Source organism: Schistocerca piceifrons, chromosome 3, assembly GCF_021461385.2.
Source record: "Schistocerca piceifrons isolate TAMUIC-IGC-003096 chromosome 3, iqSchPice1.1, whole genome shotgun sequence".
NCBI lineage: Eukaryota > Metazoa > Arthropoda > Insecta > Orthoptera > Acrididae > Schistocerca > Schistocerca piceifrons.
In genome coordinates this window covers 486,007,737-486,030,190 of record NC_060140.1, presented here as the reverse complement: position 1 = coordinate 486,030,190, position 22,454 = coordinate 486,007,737, and the positions used below count along the sequence as shown (strand labels likewise).

At 40.3% G+C, this 22,454-nt stretch overlaps 1 protein-coding gene across 1 annotated transcript; it reads left to right on the top strand.

Moving 5' to 3' along the window:
• The first annotated feature begins 824 nt into the window (after positions 1-824).
• LOC124787797 (cuticle protein 16.5-like) lies at positions 825-4,813 on the top strand. The gene is made up of 2 exons (XM_047254720.1): positions 825-855; positions 4,507-4,813. Exons 1-2 carry the CDS (start codon positions 844-846, stop codon positions 4,735-4,737), a joined length of 243 nt encoding a protein of 80 aa, XP_047110676.1. The 5' UTR covers positions 825-843; the 3' UTR covers positions 4,738-4,813.
• Positions 4,814-22,454: the final 17,641 nt, after the last annotated feature.

Here is a 22,454-nt window from a genome sequence, read left to right as displayed (position 1 = left end):
GGGCATGGGTGTGTATGTTTGTCCTTAGGATAATTTAGGTTGAGTAGTGTGTAAGCTTAGGCGCTAGCAGTTAAGTCCCATATGATTTCACACACATTTGAACACTTTTTGAACAATATCCACGTCTCAGATGATGAAAATATATACTACCACCCAATCTCACTGTACTAGTAACGATTCTGTCTTAACCTGGGTGACGTAATAATACAATGTCACGTTATATGCTGAATGACGCGCATTATTTCGCATTTTCGAGATTTCGTGGCCTACATGTTGGATGTTGAGACAGGATGTGTTTTCAACACGACCATGCACAGTCTCCCGAGGACCACTGCGATCACCAGATTTCACTCATATTGACATCTTCCTGTGGGCTCACATGCCATCATTGGTGTTGAAACCGGTTATTAAGACCCTTGCAGTCAACACGTCGTACAACTGACAAAAAGACATCTGAGAGAGGCGGCAAAATTTCATAAACTGTCGTAAGACATGAGTAGAGTGAGACAGTCGTCACATTCTACAGTTGCTACCAGCTGTAAGTTGCTATAAGGTACAAGTTGTTACAGGGTCCACTACCGTGTGCATAACTTTGACACTTAAGGTCTGAGACTTCCTGTATATGACATATCTCTTGAACTTTGCCTTGTAATGTGAATAACGAGAGTGACGATGTCTACGGCAGCTGTCCGGACAATGGGAGCACCGCCGGACTCGGCTGTCCAGGGTCCGCTGCAGGAGGCAAGGCCGCACAGAGGGTCGCCGGGCGTGGCTCTGCAGGTATATAAACCCGGGCCTTCCTCTGGTCTGCACAGTCTGCTCCGCCGACACAACACAATCAACATGTACAAGCTGGTGAGTCGCCGGGGAGCCTCGTCTCCTGCTGGCTTCATCAGTTTTATTTCACGTCCACATCACCTACGAAGCGGTGAAAATACTAATCAACAAAATGGAGGGGGGGGGGAGGGGTGGTGATTTATTCTGTAGTGTATCTTCCATTTTGTAAAATGGCAACCGATTTTGTTGCCAGTTACCAACATTTGACTTTCTTAAGAAAAAAATATATCACATTACACAACTAAAGTACTCTTTAGGAAACGCGCAACATATGTTTAGGACATCCGCAGCTTAATTTTGTGATAGAGTCACATAATTAATTGCTTCAGTTGTAAATAGTTTCATTGGTTTAAAATCACGATCAACCTAGTGTTCACAGTGTGCGGCGGCTACACACCTCACGGTGAAAGTTATCTTGCGTTGTTCGGTGACGTTCTTTTAACATTTTTCTCTCTTTTTCCTTCCTTTGACGGCTCACATTTCTTAGGTCATGTTGTGGATATCTGGTGCGACATCCGTGCTTTTATTCTGACTAACCTGACTGTATTAACCACATATTTATAGTTGGAATGAGACTCACCACAGTAATCATAAAAACGGTGTTTATTGTCACACAGTCGCTTGTTATAGTTTCCTCATTTTCTCTTTTGCAGTCCTGTGCTCCCGAAACTGGACATATAATTTCCCGAAACCGGACATCATCTCGAATCAATAAAATTATTTAAACTGAAGCTGCTAATTATCTGACTCTACTTCAGGAAACAATTACAAATAATGTTTCTGTATGAAGTATGGTAGAAAGTGCAATATTAAAACATAAGCAGTCTCTTACTCGTCTCTTGCTCGTTTTGCATAGTTGTCAGATTTACGTACCACAGTAAACGGCCCATTATACTGGCAAGTAGAGGTCAAAACTATTCGTTGAATATCATCAGACTGACGTCAGAAATGACGACAAAGCCACGCAGAAACAAAAATTTCTTAAGTCGTGAAGTGAAAGATGTATAAGCAGTATAACTCTTTTTATGATGTTCGTACTAGCTCCTATCGACATTATTTCGGAAATATCTGACATAGTGTCGACAGCTGCCTGTAATTGCCGAGCTGTGAAAATATAATAACATATTTTGGTCCCTGAATGCAAAATATGATTAATTTATTCTGTTTACATCTTACATGTGACAGAATGACCATTTTACAGTTATAAAATTGGTAAAAGAGAACAGACATTTATTCTTTGGCGTAGTCTTCCGGTTTTGTTCTTCAGGAATTTATTGTTTGTGCGAGCATAGTTTTCAATAAACGTTGTCAACTTCAATGAAATCTTTCCAAACTCAAGTGAAACACCATTTTTTCTAAATCAACGTTTCATATACTTTTACAATAGAGGCAGAAATATTGATTAATGAGGTAACATGAGGATGCGGAAGCGTAACAAAAGAAACTTTTTTTGACCATCCGTTCTTGTAAGCGAGCTTACAGAAAGTACATGCGCAATTTGATATTGCCTTACAAAAGTTCGGTCAGTGGCATTAGATATCCTAAAGATTCTCTAAACATGTTATGCGCGTTATTTCTAAGAAAAAGATTTTAAACGGTTCTATCTTGTTCCAATGGCTGCAGGTTACTACCTCATAACAGAAAAAATTAAACGCATTGTTCAACGTTTTCTAAAGAAAATCCAAGTAGTTTCCCACTCGTATGTCCATATATATATAATAGAGTCACATAATTAATTTCTTCAGTTGTGAATAGTTTTATTGGTTCAAAAACCGGCTTCAGGCAGCCCAATATATATATAATTCGCGGATCTTAGAAAATGGTTCACGAGTAAACAAAATTATGTCTAGCTATTACTGACCTATACTAATTTATAGAGTAAATAATGCTTTCTGTAATGAATACGACGGAGCTAATCACTTTCACTCGTGTGAGTGCTCCGCTCAAGTAACAAACAAGAATAATATCAGAGTAGTTAGCACGCGAGTTACTCTGTTTTCATAGGGTATTGCCTACAATAGCAGCAGTAAAACCTGAAGGAAGTTGATGAAGTCCTTTCTGAAACAGAGATTATTAATAACGCTCGGTGTGCTTAAGAAAAGAGACAGTATACGCAGTATGATTGCTTTATGTCGCCTAAGTGACAATACAACAATGCAGTACATAATAGTTAGTTCCATATTTTGCTGACGCTACTGTGAATACATTATGTGGAATCACTGGATTCTTCGCACTATTTCAGCCGAATGATTGACATCATCTTGAGCTACTGATACAGAGTCATGACAGTGAATTTTCAATTTACTTTTCGGCAGGTTAGTCTTTAATTGTAACAAATGACCTGAGGACGGGCAGCTGGCGCAAAACTGGACATATGAAAATGAAGAAAAGAGATCTGGACACTGAATTTGGACAGTCTTGCACAAGTCAGTCACCAAGAACGCTATAGCTAACAAAATATTTTCAGAACAGAATCCAAGATACGACCACTGGACTGGAAGGTTCAGCGCTAATAGTTTACTACATCGTCTTCAAATGGCTACTAGTGATTGGTGTTGATAATCACTATAACAACAAAAAAAGAACACAGTTCAAACTCAATAGGGAGAGAGACACAAAAAATATCACTCTAAAATTAGCATGACGCAGATCAAATTTATTGGTATCAATTAACCCAGTATACGGCCGTGACTTTTACACCACACCATCTACAGCTAGTTAATGGCCAAGTGCTCTGCTCTGAGGTCTTTTTGTGCCTAACAAGTCCGTGCTCACTAATCCGCAACAATCATCGAAAAAAACCGTAAAGCGTGAAGTGGAATTCCACCCCCGAATTTGCGAATGCACTTCGAATTCTTCCCGCCTTTCGGGTTACACTAACGAAACTGGTTGGTCACGAAGGATCACCTACTCTCGACTTCTGATGTACACAGTGAAGACACCACCTCCGCTCCAGAAGGTTCACAACTTCTTTGCCACACGAGAGATGCCGAACGAATCCTCTATTTCGTGATCTCCAGATCGCTCCACAAAGTAATTCAATATTTATGATTTTCAATCAATCAGAATTAGGAACAGAATGCAGGCGTTCAGTGCCCATTTCCTGCTCCCACTTATCGAGTTGCTCCAAGGTGCTACTCTCTGGGAGGTCCTTTGGGAAATGCTTTGCAAAGAGTGCTGAACATACTGCACATGCTGGTAAATGCTCACCTTTGAAAACCGACTACTCGGCTCCATCCATCACCTGTTTAGGAGTACTAGGGAAAAATACTTTCCTCCTGGAAACCGACTGGTCCAATTACAGAAGTGAACAGGGCTGGCACACAAGGTTGGCCATAAAATGATATGTCACTGTCTCAATTACATATATTCAAATACATGCGAGTCCTGCTCATTTAAATTATGTCATTATTTTTTGTTTTCCTCCCATATGAGAAAAAAGGAATATTAATACTTAACGTGAAGCCGAGGATGATATCAGTAAAGATGCAGAGCTGACACTAAAAGAAGGGAAAGGAAACTGGCCATCTGCCATTTAAAGGAACAAACCCGATATTTGCGTTACTTGATTTCGTGAAATTACACAGTCTCTAAATGAAGAAACTACCTAATTGTTTCACGGGCAGTATTGGAACACAGTGATGTGAGACGCGTGCTGTGTGCTTACAGGTGATCCTGCCCCTGCTGTTCGCCGCCGTGTCGGCCGGCTACCTGGGAGGCGTGGCCGTGGCGCCAGCGGCCGTCGCCGCCCCCGTGGCCTACGCCGCCCCCGCCATCGCCACCGCCCCCGCCTTGGCCGTGGCCCCCGCTCTGCGCGCCGCCCCTCTGGCTGTCGCCGCCCCCGCCATCACCGCTCCTCTGCCCTACGCAGCTGCGGCTCCGATCCTCAAGATCCACTGATCGACAGGATTACTGCAGACGTACTGCCATCTGTAAACACATAAATAATACGAAATACAAAACAAAACGAACCTAATTTACTTTGAGTTATTTCTTCACCGTTTTTTCTGATGCTATCCTGCTGGGATATTGGGATATATATTGTCCATTGATTTTGCAGCAACGTGGTCTGACTCAGTATCGAGAAGTAATGAACTCTGAAGCTGAAGCGTTGTACCGTACCGTGTGTCAACTCACAGTGAAATGGATGTTAAATTATCCGCAAAACAAGAAAAACAGTAATATTACTGACAATGAAAATCTGCACGTCTAGGAATAGTCATGTGTAACAGCAGAATATTAAGAAACAAAAATAAGCCCTGAATTATATTTGTGCTATTATTTTAAGGCAGCGAAAAATTTTGATTTACATCTACATCAAATCGCTTTTACATGCTTACCCATAATTCGGTAAACATTGCTGACAGATTTTTTTTTCTTTTCGTTTTGATAACTGTTGCTCAAAAGAAGTCATCACTTAAAACAAAACAAAAAGCAGGAAATACAACAGAGGCTCAATATATCAGGCCTACTGTACCAAAAACAAGAATCTCTAACATTGCTTCTTAATGGCCTGTTGTTGGCAGTCAGCTATCGTTTTTTTTCTTATTCTTTCGATTGCTGGATATTATTTGACGTATTGCGTACCTGCAATCGGTAACCTTATATCATGTGAAAGAACAGATAATACTAGAGTAGCAACAATAATAATAATAATAACATACCGAATTGTTACATGTGATAATACATAGAATTACTCACTCCAAGACATCAAAAAGGTTTCTAGAGTGAAGCCTTACGGTAGACCAAAAATTTCAGTGTGAAATCTAAAAAATTCCCATCATAGAATCAAAATGGTAATAACCCTGTATCTAAATTACATAAATTTAGCATCACTAACTCGTAAAGACAAGTCTGCACACACCCCGAAATTACAATGTGTATAGAACGTAAATCGTTATAAAACATAAATGTAAGTATAATTAACAAAATCCATTATACTTCCTGGCAGATTAAAACTGTGTGCCGGACCGAGGCTCGAACTCGGTACCTTTGCCTTTCGCCGGCAAGAGCTCTACCAACTTTTTTTTTTTTTCGCTGAATCTGATCGGGGCGGACGTCGTAAGACACCGTTTTAAGTTCGTTGTTGATCTATTAACTCAGTTTTTTATTACAGAGGGCAGCTAACCCTCTGACCGAACACGCTGAGCTACCGTGCCGGCTAGCAACTGAGCTACCCAAGCACTAGTCAAGCCCCGTCCTCACAGCTTTACTTCTGCCCGTATCTCGTCTCCTACCTTCCAAACTTTCAGGAGTGCTAGTTCTGCAAGGTTCGCAGGAGAGCTTCTGTAAAGTTTGGAAGGTAGGAGACGAGATACTGGCAGAGGTATAGCTTTGAGGACGGGGCGTGAGTCATGCTTGGGTAGCTCAGTTGGTAGAGCACTTGCCCGCGAAAGGCAAAGGTCCCGAGTTCGAGTCTCGGTCCGGCACACAGTTTTAATCTGCCAGGAAGTTTCATATCAGCGCACACTCCGCTGCAGAGTGAAAATCTTATTCTGGAAACAAAATCCACATTTACGCATTTCAACAAGTTTCTTTGTCATTTAAGAAAAATTAATCATAATTACAATTTTCAACTATTATGAATAGTGATCTACAGTAAGACATGTAAATTAACATAGACAAGCAGGCAACGTGAACGACTTGCTGACGTGACAGACAAAGGCGGCAAGTACCGTGACTGCCTGCGTTGCCTTTCTAAACACCAGCCTAGGAGGAGGAGTTGCCAGAGAAGCATGATGAATGGGCGGCCAGCTGGCGGCTCGAAGGGCTGCAGGGCGGAGCTTCGAGTAATCGATGGCTGCAGCCTGGCCCGGAGCTTGCGTTTGTGCGCCATGCTAGAGTCGCTAAGGGAGCGAGTTGAACTCTGCACACGTGGTACCGACGGGTGACTTCGACAATTGACGGCTGCAGTTAAAGAAAGATCTGGCCATTGTATCCAACGAGAATCAGTTTTTAGTATGATCTATTAATGCTATGAAATATCTGAGTGCTCGTTCTATTAGTATTGATGAAACGAGCTCATTGACGTATCACAATAATTTATACGATAAAAATAGATAAAGCTACAGCGAATAAACTAAATACACTATTATTCGAATCAATAATACTTCAGATTCACTTATATCAATATACGATGAGGTGACAGAAGTAATAGGATACCTCCTAATATCGTGTCGGACATCTTTTTGCCCAGCATAGTGCAGCAACTTGATGTGGCATTGACTTAACAAGTCTTTGGAAGACCCCTGCAGAAATATTGAGTCATGCTGCCTCCATAGCCGTCCATAACTGCGAAAGTGTTGCCGGTGCAGGATTTTGTGCACGAACTGACCTCTCGGTTATGTATCATAAACGTTTGATGGGTTTGCTGTCAGGCGATCTGGGTGGCCATATCATTCGTTCGAAATGTCCAAAATGCTCTTCAAACCAATCACGAACAACTGTGGCCCGATTACATGGCACTCTGTCATACATAAAAATTCTATCATTGTATGGGAACATGAAGTCCACGAATGGTTGAAAATGGTCTCCATGTAGCCGAACAGAACCATCTTCAGTCAACGATCGGTTCATCTGGATCAAAGGACCCAGTCCATTTCATGTAAGCACGTTCCACACCATTATGGAGCGACTACCAGCTTGCACAGTGCCTTGTTGACAACCCTACCATCTTCTCTTGCCAACTGAAATCGGGGCTCATCGTTTCAAACCCACGTCCATCCATCCTGGTTTTGATTTTCTGTGATTTCCCTCAGTCGCATAAGCCATGAGGATGGTTCTTTCGAAAGGCCACGGCCGCTTTCCTTCTTCACTCTTCTCTAATCCGAGCTTGTGCTTCGTTTCTAATGACTTCGTTGTCGACGGGACGTTAAGCACTACTCTCCTGCTCCTCAGGGCTCATCTGACCAGGCCACGGTTTTCCAGTCGTCCAGGGTCCAAACCGATATGGTCACGATCCCAGGTGAGGTGCTGCAGGCGATATCACGGTGTTAGCAAAGGTACTCGCGTCTGTCGTCTGTCCCCATAGCCCATTTACGCCAGATTTCACCGCACTGTCCTAACGGATACGCTCGTCGTACGTCCCACATTGATTTCTGTGGTTATTCGTGCAGTTTTGCTTGTCTGTTAGCACTGACAACTCTACGCAAAATCCGCTGCTCACGATAGTTAAGTGAAAGTCATCGGCCGCGGGGTTGTCCGCGGTGAGAGGCAATGCCTGATTTTTTTTTATTGACGGCAGACTCTTGACACTGTGGACTCGGAATACTGAATTGCCAAACGATTTCCGAAATGGAAGGTCCCATGCGCCTAGGTCCAACTACCATTCCGCGTACAAAATCTGTTAATCCCCATCGGACGGCCATAATCACGTCTTACACCTCTTGAAATGAATCACCTGAGTAAAAATGACAGCTTCGCTAATGTACTGCCTTTTACGCAATATTACCGCCATCTGTATACACGCATACCGCTATCCCAAGACTTTTGTCACCTTAGTATAGTAACTCACGTGTACACTACATCAAATGATAGCTACTGCCAACAGCTACATCTGTCCAAAATATCTCTTTATACATTAATGAGCTCATAAGCCAAAACATAAATTAAAGTTAGGAAACACGTAAATGTTGCCAGAATCCCATAACTCATTCCTGTACACATACTAAGGCGACAGCACTATGTAAGCATACACATTACCTACATTCCTCTCTTGGAAGATTATAGATATAAGAACGTTTTCGTGATAAAATTAGCTTTAAGTTAACAGGTGATTAATACAACTGACTATAATTTAAAAGTGCTGCACTGTGTGCCAAATTCGACAGCACTAGTGAGTAGTGTACGAAAAATATTTCAGTATTACACGCTCTATTAACTAGCAGAAAAGTATTTAGATATCTTTGCCTTCTTCGATGTATTTTCACAGACTGGTAACTTTACCACTTTTTTTCTTTTTTTGTTAAAGGACAAAATTTCCGCGAGATTGCAGAATCAGCTGCAAGATCAAAAAGCTGCTGGCATGGAAAGTCATAAAAAGTGTTGTAGTACGGTTTTAGTGTACGGATTGTCTAAATTAAAGTAAACGACCTTTTCGTGAATATTAAAACTGCTCAACAGAAGAAAATTAGTAATGGAGACACGAGCATACATAATCTGGCGCGTTCCGCAGCTCGCGCTTGGAACAGCACACCTTGTGTCGCTGGCTGCAAGGGCATTCGACATTAGGATGTAGTAAAATTCATTTAGTGTGAGAGAGACGACATATTGTGACTGGGTGGATTGCAATATGGTTCAATTTAGAATTTTTTGTGAGAATTGCAATCAGAGCACCGAACTGAAGTTTTTCACAGGAGATGAGCGTTATGTAGGCAACAGACACTAATGGTTTGCGGCATCTTGTGATGATTTTATTCAGTCACAACTGCAACCATAGTACAAAGACTGAACTTCGGTTTCTGGTGTCACCCGAACTTTTCGTCAGTCTGGATGACTTCGTTGTACAGGTTAACATAGCATAGGGTCGTGCACTGCACTTCACACAGCGGTTCCACAAAAAAACAGAAACACGGCGAAAATGCGTGCTTGAACATAAAGGCAGATGCTAGCCAATCCCGCAGGTTGCGGTATTGTATTTCACCACAGCGGCATCTCCGCGATGTTCTCAATACGTTACAAGTGCCAGTCGAGTTCACAACAATGTTCCGTGTGGTTTTTAAGTCCATTATGACGGAGCTTAGTGACTTCGAACGGGGAAAAATTGTTGCTACTTGTGTAGTGATCGCTTCTGTCACCAAGGGAGTAGAAGTGTTTGGTGTTTCTAGAAGCACCGTACTGGAAGTACCATAGGAAGTAATATGACAAGAACTTGATCAGGTATACAAACACACTGCTAGATGCACACTATGTACTGTTAACTAATGCCCGAAGCTCGTGGTCGTGCGGCAGCGTTCTCGCTTCCCACGCCCGGGTTCCCGGGTTCGATTCCCGGCGGGGTCAGGGATTTTCTCTGCCTCGTGATGGCTGGGTGTTGTGTGATGTCCTTAGGTTAGTTAGGTTTAAATAGTTCTAAGTTCTAGGGGACTGATGACCATAGATGTTAAGTCCCATAGTGCTCAGAGCCATTTTGTTAACTAATGCGAACTGATTGCTAGACAGAGAGCTGCAAGAAGCCGATTTGAATGGAACCGTCTGAGGTAAACGTACGTCAGTGTTCTGAATATACTCATCAGCGCCAGTCTCTGGGAACAACCAGTCAAACAGACAACAGAGGCGCTTAGATTTTATATGTTTACACATGTTTTACTATCAGAACGAGTATCACAGAATAGTCAAAACGAAATCCATATTTTAACCACAAATCCATAGTTGTGATAGGTGATCGGAAACGTTTGTCCAGCAGTGCATGTGTAGCTATAAGAACAGGGCTTCTGGTCAGATGACTACAAGGTTATCAACAACAAAACCAAATAGAGGTAATACAGTAGCATGTCCAATAATCAGTAAGAAAACATAAGCTACAATGAACATCATTGTGGACGTATTCTTGTAGTCAAGATATATATAAAGCCATTCACCCACTACAGTTGTACAAAATTATTTGCCCACTAGCTCCGCAAATGAAAGGACTAAAATAATTTATAATGAGATTAAAAAATTATTCGAGGAAATGAACATTGAATTGTTATGGGCACTGCAAGAGAACGAAAAGTACCAGGAAAACGTGTATTTGGGGAATGGAGTGAAAGGGTAAGCCAGCAGGTAGAATTTTGCACAGAGCACAATTTAATTATTGATTACATTTAGCTTTAGGATTACGAAAGAATGTTTTGTACATAGAAGAGACCTAGAGATTTAGGAAAGTTTTAGATAGATTACGTTGTAACAAGACAGATATTTCTTAAGCAGATTTTAAACGGCAAAATATTCCTGGGTCTGATGTGGACTCAGACTATAATTCATGGATTTCGACCTGCAGATTAAAACTGAAGAAATTGTAGAAAGTTGAGGAAGTAATAAGATGGGGCCTGGAATATTTGAAATAACCACAGCATGTGAAGGTTATAACACAGAGTATTAGACAACAACTGACCATAAAACGGTAAAGAAATACGACATAATATGAATAAGTAAGTTTGGGACATCAAATAGTGAAGGTAGCACATGACAATGTAGGCAAACAGACAAGGTCCAGTAGAATTCTTTGGATAACACGCGATATACTGAATTTAACTAACTAAATTAAGAAAATCCAGACGTATAAAAGTGAAACTGTAAGCGAGTGCAAAATGGCCATGCTGGAATACCTAGAGGAGAAATGCGAGGATGCAGAAGTATGCATAACTAGTCGAAAGGTAGATTTCAGCTACAGCAAAATAAAGAACCTTTGAAGGAAAAACAAGATACTGTATGAATATTAAGAACTCAGGTGACAATGCAGTACTAAGTAAAGAAGAGAATTCAGATAGAAAGAAGGAATATGCAGAAGGGCTATATAAGACAAACGAACTTTAAGACACTATTTTGCAGTGAAAGAGGATGTAGTTGAAGACGAATTGGGTCCGCGAAATGAATTTAACAAGTCAGTGAAAGACACAAGTCAAAACAAGGCCTGTATAGAACATGACAGTCCCTCCGAATTATTGAGATATCTGCGAGAAACATTAATGACAAAACTACTCCACTTGGCATGGAAGATATATTAGGGAATCAAAATACCCTCAGCCTTCAAGAAGACTGTAATAATTCCATTTCTAAGATGTGAAAATTACCGAAACATCAGATGATGATTCAAGGTCGCAGAACATTAATACGAATTATTTACAGAAAAATGTGAATACTTGTAGAAGCCGTTTGTGATTATGTTGTAACGGTCCGACTATATTCGCCGTGTATGCGCTTTTTTTATGCTCTGGCAAAGTGATGGCTAAAAACGTGGTACAGTATTGAAATGATGCATCAAATGTTTGCTGAGTTGCGGAATGAAGGCTGCAAGTACAGATAACCGAGTTATTAATTGTTTTGCAAAATCTGTCATGCACTCAAGATAGTGAGCCGCCACCCAGCTGCATCTACCAGGGACAGAGTAAATGCATGGAGGATTGGTGGGCGGTGGAGCCGACAAAACAGCGACCCAGACAGTGCGGAGACTACAGATGCTGTTCCCAAGCTAAAAAAATATTTGATTTAATTTTTGTTAACAACAGTGTTTGATCTCTATTCATTAGCGGCTTGCGCCAAGTCATCATATTAGCCTTTTTTGTTAACTGACTTCACTTAAAGAAAGATAGTGGGGTATTATGAGTACTGATCTGAAAGAATCTAAGTGACCATATTTCTTGTTCAACAATTCACTGGTTTTCTTTTGTATGATGAGAGGAAGATAACGTGATGATATGATATTCATTTTCAGTTGAGTGGAGTGCAAATTTTCTTTTTATTTTATGAGAAGTCAGGGGAGTGACTTATTTTTCTTTGGCTTTATTCGGATTACTCTTTGCATTGTCATATGCGGAGGAATCTTATTATCGAATCAAATAGGTCACAATATGCACTCAGGTCGTGAATTTTACTGTAATCGGTGGTTTTTGTATTAGGTCCGTACTACCGACGGTTCGCACGAGTTCATTTAGCAGAACCGATGTTATATGGAAAGGTAGCGTTCGGGATCTGGAGGTTGTAACTATGGAAATTAAATTCAGTCTTTCAGGCATAAATAACCAGAACAGCAATAAGGTTTCAGCGAAATTATTTGTAATTATTATTATTAATTACATATTTAACAATAATGGAGGAACGCTCGAGACAATATTGAACCTACCACAATAGCCTCCGGTATTCTAAAGGCAGGAAGGAGAAATTACAGGGAGTGAATGGTTGTCTACAACTTGTATGGGGGTTGTAGCGAAGGGAATTCAAACAGAAAAAAATCAAAACTTTGAGTTTTGATGGCGACGAGCGAGTGGTCGAATGATCATTTCGAGAGCACATGTTGTTCTTAATTATTCGGTACAGCCTCCTTCGACGCAACAGAGGACGACGTGTCGAGTAAGCGATCTCAACGGCTCTAAAATCGTAATACTTAAGAAATAGTACTATGTTACTGTGCACGGACAAGGATCTGTTCGCGAAATTTAGCTTCGCTGGTAGAATAGTTCCACTTAAATCAGGGCCTAATTTCGGCCGGAGTGCCCCGGAACAGAGTTCCGGTACCTCCCGAGCATTTTTTTTAACTCACTGAACAAGTCGGCACCGGAGACTTAAAAACAGTACATGTGTGTTACATAGCAACATAATTTGCCGCCGCGCTGGCACCAGGAAACGCGACAATGGGTGACCAACGTCAGGCGATGGACACGGGTGTGGCCGAGGTACTGTGTGTGTGTGTGTGTGTGTGTGTGTGCGCGCGCGCGCAGTATACCTAAGAGGAGGTGAGCTTCTTTGTTTGCTGAAGTTATGAAAATGTCAGTTTAATGGTATCTGACTCTCCCTCTGTTATAAGGTATTCTCTGACCAGCTGTGCTAGTTTGGCGACATCTCGGGTTATGTGTGTCAATGAGAATAAAGTAAGGAGTGTTTGAAATGAAAGCGTGTATAGTCTGCCGTCATGAAATCCTGTTTCTTCCTTGTCGTAAATTATGTCATAGCTACTAAACACAGTCTTTCATTTAAAATTAATGTGAGTCTATTCATTTTACTTCTTGTTCAATTATTTTCATAGTACATCTGCTTAACTAAATAATCCCGGGCCTCGCGACAAACAAATGTAACTTTTTAGTGGTTGAATTATAAAAATTTGCGTTTTCAGATATTCTTTATTCTATTGGCTACATTTTATATTTAGAAGCTTATTTATCTATTACCTATGAACGTAGAATTTGTGACTTTTTTCACTCACTATTACGAATGTTACGACAGACAAAATTTGAGTGAAGAATATCAAGTACAGTCAGTCTCCAAAGCAGTGTCACGTGAATTGGTGGGTGCAAAGAAAGGTCATGGATGTGGTAGGGTGGGGAGGGGAGAGTTGGGGAATGTTTTACACTTTATCCTGTATTGGTACCAACTCAGGTATCAAGCACCGATCAGCTGCTATTGTACAAATGGCACACGGATTTAACATTTCGTGAATGCGTATTACAGGGACGTTCGTGTTCAGTTCTTTCGCTCATTTGTGCCAATGAACACAGATTTAAGCCAATTCAGTAGTAATACAACTCAATGAGTAGATACAAATTACGTTTAAAGTATTTACCAAACATCTAACTCCATGTCTCATGTCTCATCGTGTTTTGTTTTTCCTAACTCTTCGTAAAGTCGAAATTTGACCTGACTCTTATGGGCTAACAACAGCTTCATCGTCATTAATGGCTAAATGCCTTGTTAATTAATACTGGATACACGTTCACCGAGCAACTGCATTATTACAGTTTCAACGGTTTGACTTGTAGCAATAGGAAACATGACGTCATAGTGACTTAGAGTACTCACTCGTGCCAATGTACAGGGTGAACATTAATAAAACCGACAAACTGCAAGGACGGGTTCCTGGCTGGAAATGCAGGAAAAATGTCCATGAGCTTGTGTCCCGAAATGCATCGTTGCCGTGGCAGACGGCACTGACAAGCGACAGTTCCTCTGAGCGCGTGGCGTGTGTTCCTTGTGCGATGCAGGTTGTGTGATTGACGCAGCGTACTGTAAGCAAGCAAAATGGTCCAGTATTCGTGCCGGAAACAAGCCGTGATGGTTTTTGTGTACGGCCAAGCAGAAGGAAATGGTCGAGCGGCAGCATAGCTATATCAAAAGATGTACCATCACAGGCACCAGCCACATCACACATTTTAAGCCCTTTTAGGGAGTTTGTGTATCATGGGTTGTTTCAGAGAGATGAACGTGCAGGGAGATGGCTGTCTGTGCGCACACCAGATTTTGAGGACTGGCTTCTACACGATATTGTTACAAACCCTTGCACAAGCTCCACGCAAGTGCCCCGCCAACATAGTGTAAGTCAAAGTACGATTATGTGTATCCAGCACGACAAACGCTTCTATCCCTGTCACCTACAACACACAAGAAACACATGGCACACGGTCAGTGGAACTTTCATTCGTCAGCGCCGTCTACATCTACATCTACAGCCATACTCCGCAAGCCATCTGACGGTGTGTGGCGGAGGGTACTTTTAGTACCTCTATCGGTTCTCCCTTCTATTCCAGTCTCGTATTGTTCGTGGAAAGAAAGACTGTCGGTATGCCTCTGTGTGGGCTGTAATCTCTCTGAATTTATCCTCATGGTCTCTTCGCGAGATACACGTAGGAGGGAGCAATATACTGCTTGACTCCTAGGTGAAAGTATGTTCTGGAAACTTCAACAAAAGCCTGTAACGAGCTACTGAGCGTCTCTCCTGCAGAGTCTTCCACTGGAGTTTATCATCTCCGTAACGCTTTCGCGATTACTAAATGATCCAGTAACGAAGCGCTGTGCTTTCCGTTGGATCTTTTCTATCTCTTCTATCAACCCTATCTGGTACGGATACCACAGTGGTGAGCAATATTCAAGCAGTGGGCGAACAAGTATACTGTAACCTACTTCCTTTGTTTTCGGATTGCGTTTCCTTAGGATTCTTCCAGTGAATCTCAGTCTGGCATCTGCTTTACCGACAATCATCTTTATATAATCATTCCATTTTAAATCACCCCTAATGCCTACTCCCAGATAATTTATGGAATTAACTGTTTCCAGTTGCTGACCTGCTGTATTGTAGCTAAATGATAAAGGATCTTTGTTTCTATATATTCGCAGCACATTACACTTGTCTACATTGAGATTCAATTGCCATTCGCTGCACCATGCGTCAATTCGTTGCAGATCCTCCTGCATTTCAGTACAATTTTTCATTGTTACAACCTCTCGATATAATACAGCATCGTCCGCAAAAAGCCTCAGTGAACTTGCGATGTTATCCACAAGGTCATTTATGTATGTTGTGAATAGCAACGGTCCTACGACACTCCCCTGCGGCACACCTGAAATCACTCTTACTTCGGAAGACTTCTCTCCATTGAGAATGACATGCTGCGTTCTGTTATCTAGGAACTCCTCAATCCAATCACACAATTGGTCTGATAGTCCATATGCTCTTACTTTGTTCATTATGAAACGTCCCCTTTGAAAAATTATACATGACTGTGCTTAAACTGACACACAATATTTTGTTAGCGCAACGCAATCTGACTTTCAAAATTCCCTACAAAAGAATGGCCCTGACTAACATTAAACTATACCTTTCACAAATCACTTACCTCACAAAAATCTTCGCTGCTCAAGCTACTGCAATACAGCGAGCGCCACTACTGCCAGCTAAGTAAAAGATTCAAACTATGGAAGGCACTAACTACTGATAGGGATAGTTAGCAAATGAAAGATATTAATAGAGAACAAACAATGTATTTACCTTGATATCATCATATATAAATATAGCAGTTCATGACAAATTTCAAAACTCCGCCATCTCTCTCACACATCCACCACTGCTGGCGGCTCACCTCCAACTGTGCAACGCTACACGCTGTTCACAGCCAGCTGCCTAACACTACAATGGCGAGTATTACAACAATGCAAAGCAGCCACAGACTGCACACAGCACAGCCAGTGATTTTCATACAGAGGTAGCGTTACCAATAAAAAAACCTAAACAGCCTACTTACATAGCCCCCATGCTCCCCACAAAAAATTTTACAAATTGGTTTGGGCAGTGGCCAATACAGATTTGAAAAAATTTTCATAATTACAATAACAAAGAAATCAAATGCACACATTTATTGATACAATGTTGGTCAAAAGCTCAAATTTTCTCACAGTCCATAAAGACAGTCCTGATCGTTCATTACGGTAAAATAGTAGTGTTTTTCTCAAAGTCTGAGCAGTAGAAGAAAATGCACACGGAAGTAGTGGATTTCCATGCAGTCTTGAAGAAGTAGTGTTGTCCTTCCAATGGAAAGACAGTGCTGACTCTCGACATGCAGACAAGTAATGGGTCACAACAGAGCAAACCCACAGCAGAGTCATTCGAAGTTTTGAAGAATATTGGTAGGTAGGTCATCACAGAGCAGACCCACTGTATTCCTGGTAGAGAGTATGGTATTGGTGGGCCTCCAGAGGTGCAGACCCACTGTAGTCCTGGTAGAGATTACGGTATTGGTGGGCCATCAAAGATGCAGACCCACTGTAGTCCTTGTAGAGATGGCTAGCAGCCATCCGTTGCGACTGTGCAGGTGCACAATCACTATCGAAGATTCTTGCGGAGAATATAGCAAGTCCATAACCACCACTTGTCCACTCACAAAAAACTTGTTTGAAATGTCCTTAGAACCAGCAATGCTGTTATCCAGTCCCTTGCTGAATTATCAACACACGTGCAAACACTAACAGTCCCTACTTCTCACATATTGTCCATATACTATGACCAACAGAAACGTGTGCAGTGAAATGTAACTTAATGTGAAGAACTGGTGTCTATACAATTATAAATTTACAACATGAAAACACAATTACAAAATACATCATTAAAGAACATAATAGTACAGATAACATTTGTAGTACAGGCCTTACAAAAGAATCGAACTAACATATACATCTGTGTTACAGGAATTATGACATAAGTAAACACATAAAAGATCAGAATAACTTTTGAAACATCAACTTTACACAACTACCCCTCTTAAAACCAAAACAGAATAAATAATGTCTAAACATCTTTACAAGGTAAATAACATATTATTAATGCCAATTATGTTTGAGGATAACAGTATTCCTCATCATAGTGAATGCAGCTTAATATTAAAAGAAGAAAAAATTCTACGAAACTACACAGAGACAGGAAGAAAACAAATACACAAGGGTACACAAACATATAGTGGGATAATACAAAAGGAAAGGACAGGGTTTGTTTTACTGCAGTATTTTGCAAACAAAACTTTCTCTACTTCTTGGAGATCTCCCTTCATTCATCATTATTCCCAAAAAGTCCTATCTATACCTGCTTTCTGTATTCTATTGATATTTCTTTCAATATAATTATTTCTCAGTGTACAATACTCATTTTGGCCCAAATCTTTTTCATATAACTTCGCAACGCATTCTTTACCTACTCTCCATAGTCAGTTTCTTATATAGTCTACCCCTCTTAAGCTAACTTAAATCAACTGAGCTCAGATGCTAAACTAAGGGACGAGGCAATGCAGCATCACATAAAACAATTAATATAAACAGCAATGAAAAAAACGCAGATTTGTGAAGCAAGCAGCATTAAGAAATTAGCAATGCAATTGTAATATTACAACTAATCTAAGGCAATGTGCAGCAAACAATAAAAATAAATCATTAGTAAAACTGGCTTAACAGAATAATGTAAAGTCAAATTCAATAACACTATGCCTGGCAAACAGCAGCAACTTATACCTAAACATGACATAGCTCAAGCAGAAAAAATATTACAGTAAAAACAACAATGCAGATAAGGGAAATGTATATTCACATCTTAATGTCTATGTAATTAAAGTGATGCACCACAAATTATTCTACAAAAGAAATTACCAAGTACTTGAAAAGAAAATTATAGATGCAGTTACTGTTATTAGTCCCTTCTTATTGTTCTCTCCATTCCAAGAGCTCCTTTTTCGAAGAATGTGGATCAGAAAATACTTATTTAATAAATCTGTTGACAGAAAGTGTTCACATTAGCAGATGCATTTAAGTTTATTTTATAAAACCAATGCTGCAACACAGCTGGAAACCAGATATTAAACAAAATGAGCAATCTCTTAACTACAAAGACAATAGATGTAAAATGTTTCTAATCATTTCATTAGGCATTTTAGTAAATATCATAAATTACGAGCTCCACAGTATGCTTTCAACAAGGAAATGTCAATAGCGAGGACAATGGCCTCCCCTCTCTTTTATTCTACCTGTGCTTCTGATGAGGCACTCACTAATGACTTGTTCTCCCGGCGTTTGACACAGCTGCGTGCCCACGACGCATTACGTGCAGGTGGTCACTTAACATTCTTACGGAAATATTTACGACAGCAGTTTCAGCTACAGTGACAGTCTCATATAAAAAAATTCACAGGTTAAAATTTGTGTTACAAATGTGTAGAAACAAAACCCTATAAATATAAGTGTCCAAATAAAATATTCGTCAGCATTGTGATACAGTCACGCATTTATGCGCATTTCATAACTCTTAAAGTACGCTTCTTGGTTTCCAAGGTACTTCTTATTCCTCATATACGGTAGCGTCATCTTATTGATCATAAACATATCTCAACAGCATAGTACACATCGTCGTCGTAATAATATCATAACATCTCAGTCAATTCTCAAAATCGTCGTAGCTTCCTCCAATAATTTCAAAACCTAAAACAAATTCTCTGCTCATGTCAAAAGTGTCAGCTGCCTCAAATGTACATCATTCAAAGCTCTCATAGTATCACAATGGTTCCGAAAAAAATATGAACAGTTCACAAAATACAGACAAAATAAAATTTCGTAAGTGTAAAGTTATCCAACTGTGTAATTACGTAAACATCTGTCACTGATGTAGTAAAATAAATGTTTGTCTCTCTCAGTTACATGATCAGATAGCTGTGTAATTTGTGTGTTAGAGAAATATGGTACCGATGTGTAAAGTTGTATAAGCAAATACCATATTAGCTAGGGTTCCTTGTGGTTGCCACACACATGGTACACAAAGTAAGCGTGTACCCCCCTGAGGATTAATGTAATTATACCCTCAGGTGTTACAGATTACAGCAATGGAATGAAATGTATCACAGAAAACTTTCTTTGTAATTCAAAAATCTTTAAAAATAAATGTTTTAAGTACAAAATTAATCACTCAAATACGTGTACTGTAGCGCTAAATGTGCGTCTTGTTGCAACATAATCTGTGTGGAAGTGTCGTAGTTATCGTCCTCCGAAAGCTAAGTTCTGCAGAAGTCAATGTACTTACCTCATAATACACAAAAGTGAAATGCTTTGCATATAAATGTCTTAGTTATTACGCTTATTGCTGTGATGAGGAAAGTACTGTGCTGTAACGTATTGTTGTGCTACGGAAAAGGCAGTCTCATTGTAGCTATACCACAAAAGTTACTACTAAAACATGTTTTACTTTCCAGAATAAAACAGAAAAACTGTGCAGATATAAAACAGATACACCGCAAAAGCAACATTGTAAATTGTCACTCATTAGTAGTGTCGTGATATAGTCGTGTAGCTGTCACTTAAACTAACCACTCTGTCGTCTGGTATCTCACAGAAAGTACTTTAAACCCAGAATGTATTTTCAAGTAAACCAAAATGTTGCATTAAAATCTCAGTAGCACTACTGGTAAATGTTCTAAGTATGTGAGCCTTATAGTCGTTATGTAATCGTGCAACTAACAAGCAAGAATGTACACACACAATAACACTGTGTCGTCTGTTCACAATAACAATGCATTCGTAATTTCTGTTTCAATAAGTTCTCTTGGTTCTTGACTGGATATTTAACTACAAACATTGTTGCATGGTAACAGATTCTAAGTCTGACAAAGCATATTAGCAATGTAAAGGGAAAAGTTTTATGGCAATGACAAAGTTAAAAAGCAGATTATCTTTCAATAAACGGTTTTACATGTGAAATGTGGTGTAAACCTTTACTCTTCCTAGTGCACAGAGTTTCAACTTCAAAGCAATTGTCATGTTGTATACATCGGTAAAGAATGCTAAAATTTTTCTCAAGGCTAGCGTCTTATGTTATTTTTCTCGGAGCCAGCGGGCGCACGCGGCTGCCTGCTGTGCGAGTCATTGTCTGTCACTTTGTTGGCGCGCGCCGTTATTGGGATTAGGAGACCTAACTTCTACAAATTCACTCTGACGAGAGGGTCCTGCTCTGTTTGAATCCCGCCAGTTCTGATGCAATTCAGGTCTGTCGTTACGATCATATCGTCTGTCGTCATGTCGGTAGTTTCCATAGTTTCTTTCTTGTCGATCACATGGTGGAGAATTTCTCCCTGAATCGTAACTGCGCGCTGGTCCGTTGCGTCTAAAGTTATTCTGTCTCCCTTGATAATATTTATTTTGGTTCCCATATTGTCTGTTTCTCTTATTGTCTCTGTGATAGTCATTACCACGGAGAGGTGATCTTTCCCTGTAGTTATTACTACTCTGCCAACGGTTGTCATACGGGTGGTGTCTGTTTTGGTCACGATTTGTGTTGTGAGAATAGCCTTGTCGTGTCAAGTTATTACTTCTTTCATCGCGGAATTGCGACGGATGTGACCTGTAATTGTTGTGTTCCTGGTTTCGCGTTCCGCGATTGTCAGTGTCAATTTCTAATTCTTGTAAGAGTCCCTGAAATGCTTCAATGTCGTCTTTGCAACGTCCTGCCAAAATAATATGTCGTAAATGTTCAGGCAGTTTGATTAAGCAAATGCGGATGAGTTCTGAGGGGCTGTATGGGTTTGAAAGATACTGATTCTTATGCAACATGTCTTCAAAATATTTCATAGGACTGGAAAATTCAGATTGTTCGAAACGTTTCATCATTATGATGCTATGTTTTACTCAGTCTTGTGTTGCTTGAGACCAATATGCTGAGAGGAAGGCATGGTAAAACTCTCCTTCACTGTGGCAATCGTGAATGACCGATCGCATTCTTACAGCTGGTTCATTCTCTAAGTAGCCACACATAAATTCTAATCTGTGCTCTAATGACCAGTTGGGAGGAAAACAATGAGAGAATTGATGGAGCCACGCTTGTGGATGAATGTCGTTGCCAGAATTCTTAAATGTTTTGAATTTACGTGTAGTAATGAACAGCTTATAGTCAAAGTCATCATGTCGGCGAGTCGCATATCGGTCATTGTTACGTCGTTTCGGCGGTTCCATTTCAAAATTCGGTGCACCTTGCCAATTTCTTTCATAATTTCCGAAATGCCCTGTGTTATTATTTTGTGGCTTTTCCGTATTTCTAAGTTCCTCTTCCCATGTTGGAGCGCGAGTGTCCTCTGAAATATGAAATTTTTGTATTACTTGTGCCAACTGATCTTGTGCTTCCCGGATTTCTCTTTTGTATTGCGTATTAATTTGTTTGCACTCTTCTGTGTCATTCAGATTATCATCTACCTTCGTAGATAAATTATTGAACTGATCCGAAAGTTTGGCTACTTTCTCCGATAGTGAACACATTTCCTCAGTGTGTTTTTCTGAACCAAGTTTCAGAGTGTCCATTTGTGTTGAAATCGAATCTACTGTGTCCTTTAAGTTTTCCTGAGTTCTTGCAAGTTGCGTAACCGAATCGGTAGATGCAACTGAGTCAATTTTAGCTTGCAAGGTCTCATGATTTTCATGAACAATAGTTTGCAGTTCTTTTATGGCTGCTTCGTGATTCTGTAATACATTTTCATGACGCGAAAAAATAGGTTGGAAATGCTCACAAATTTGTGTTTTTACGTCATTACAGACCTTTTGACATTTCGATTCAATGTTATGTAACTCAGTAGTTAAATCTTCACGTGTTTTTTCAAGTGTGGTGTCTAACTTTTCAAGCTTTTGCTGTGTTTGTCTGT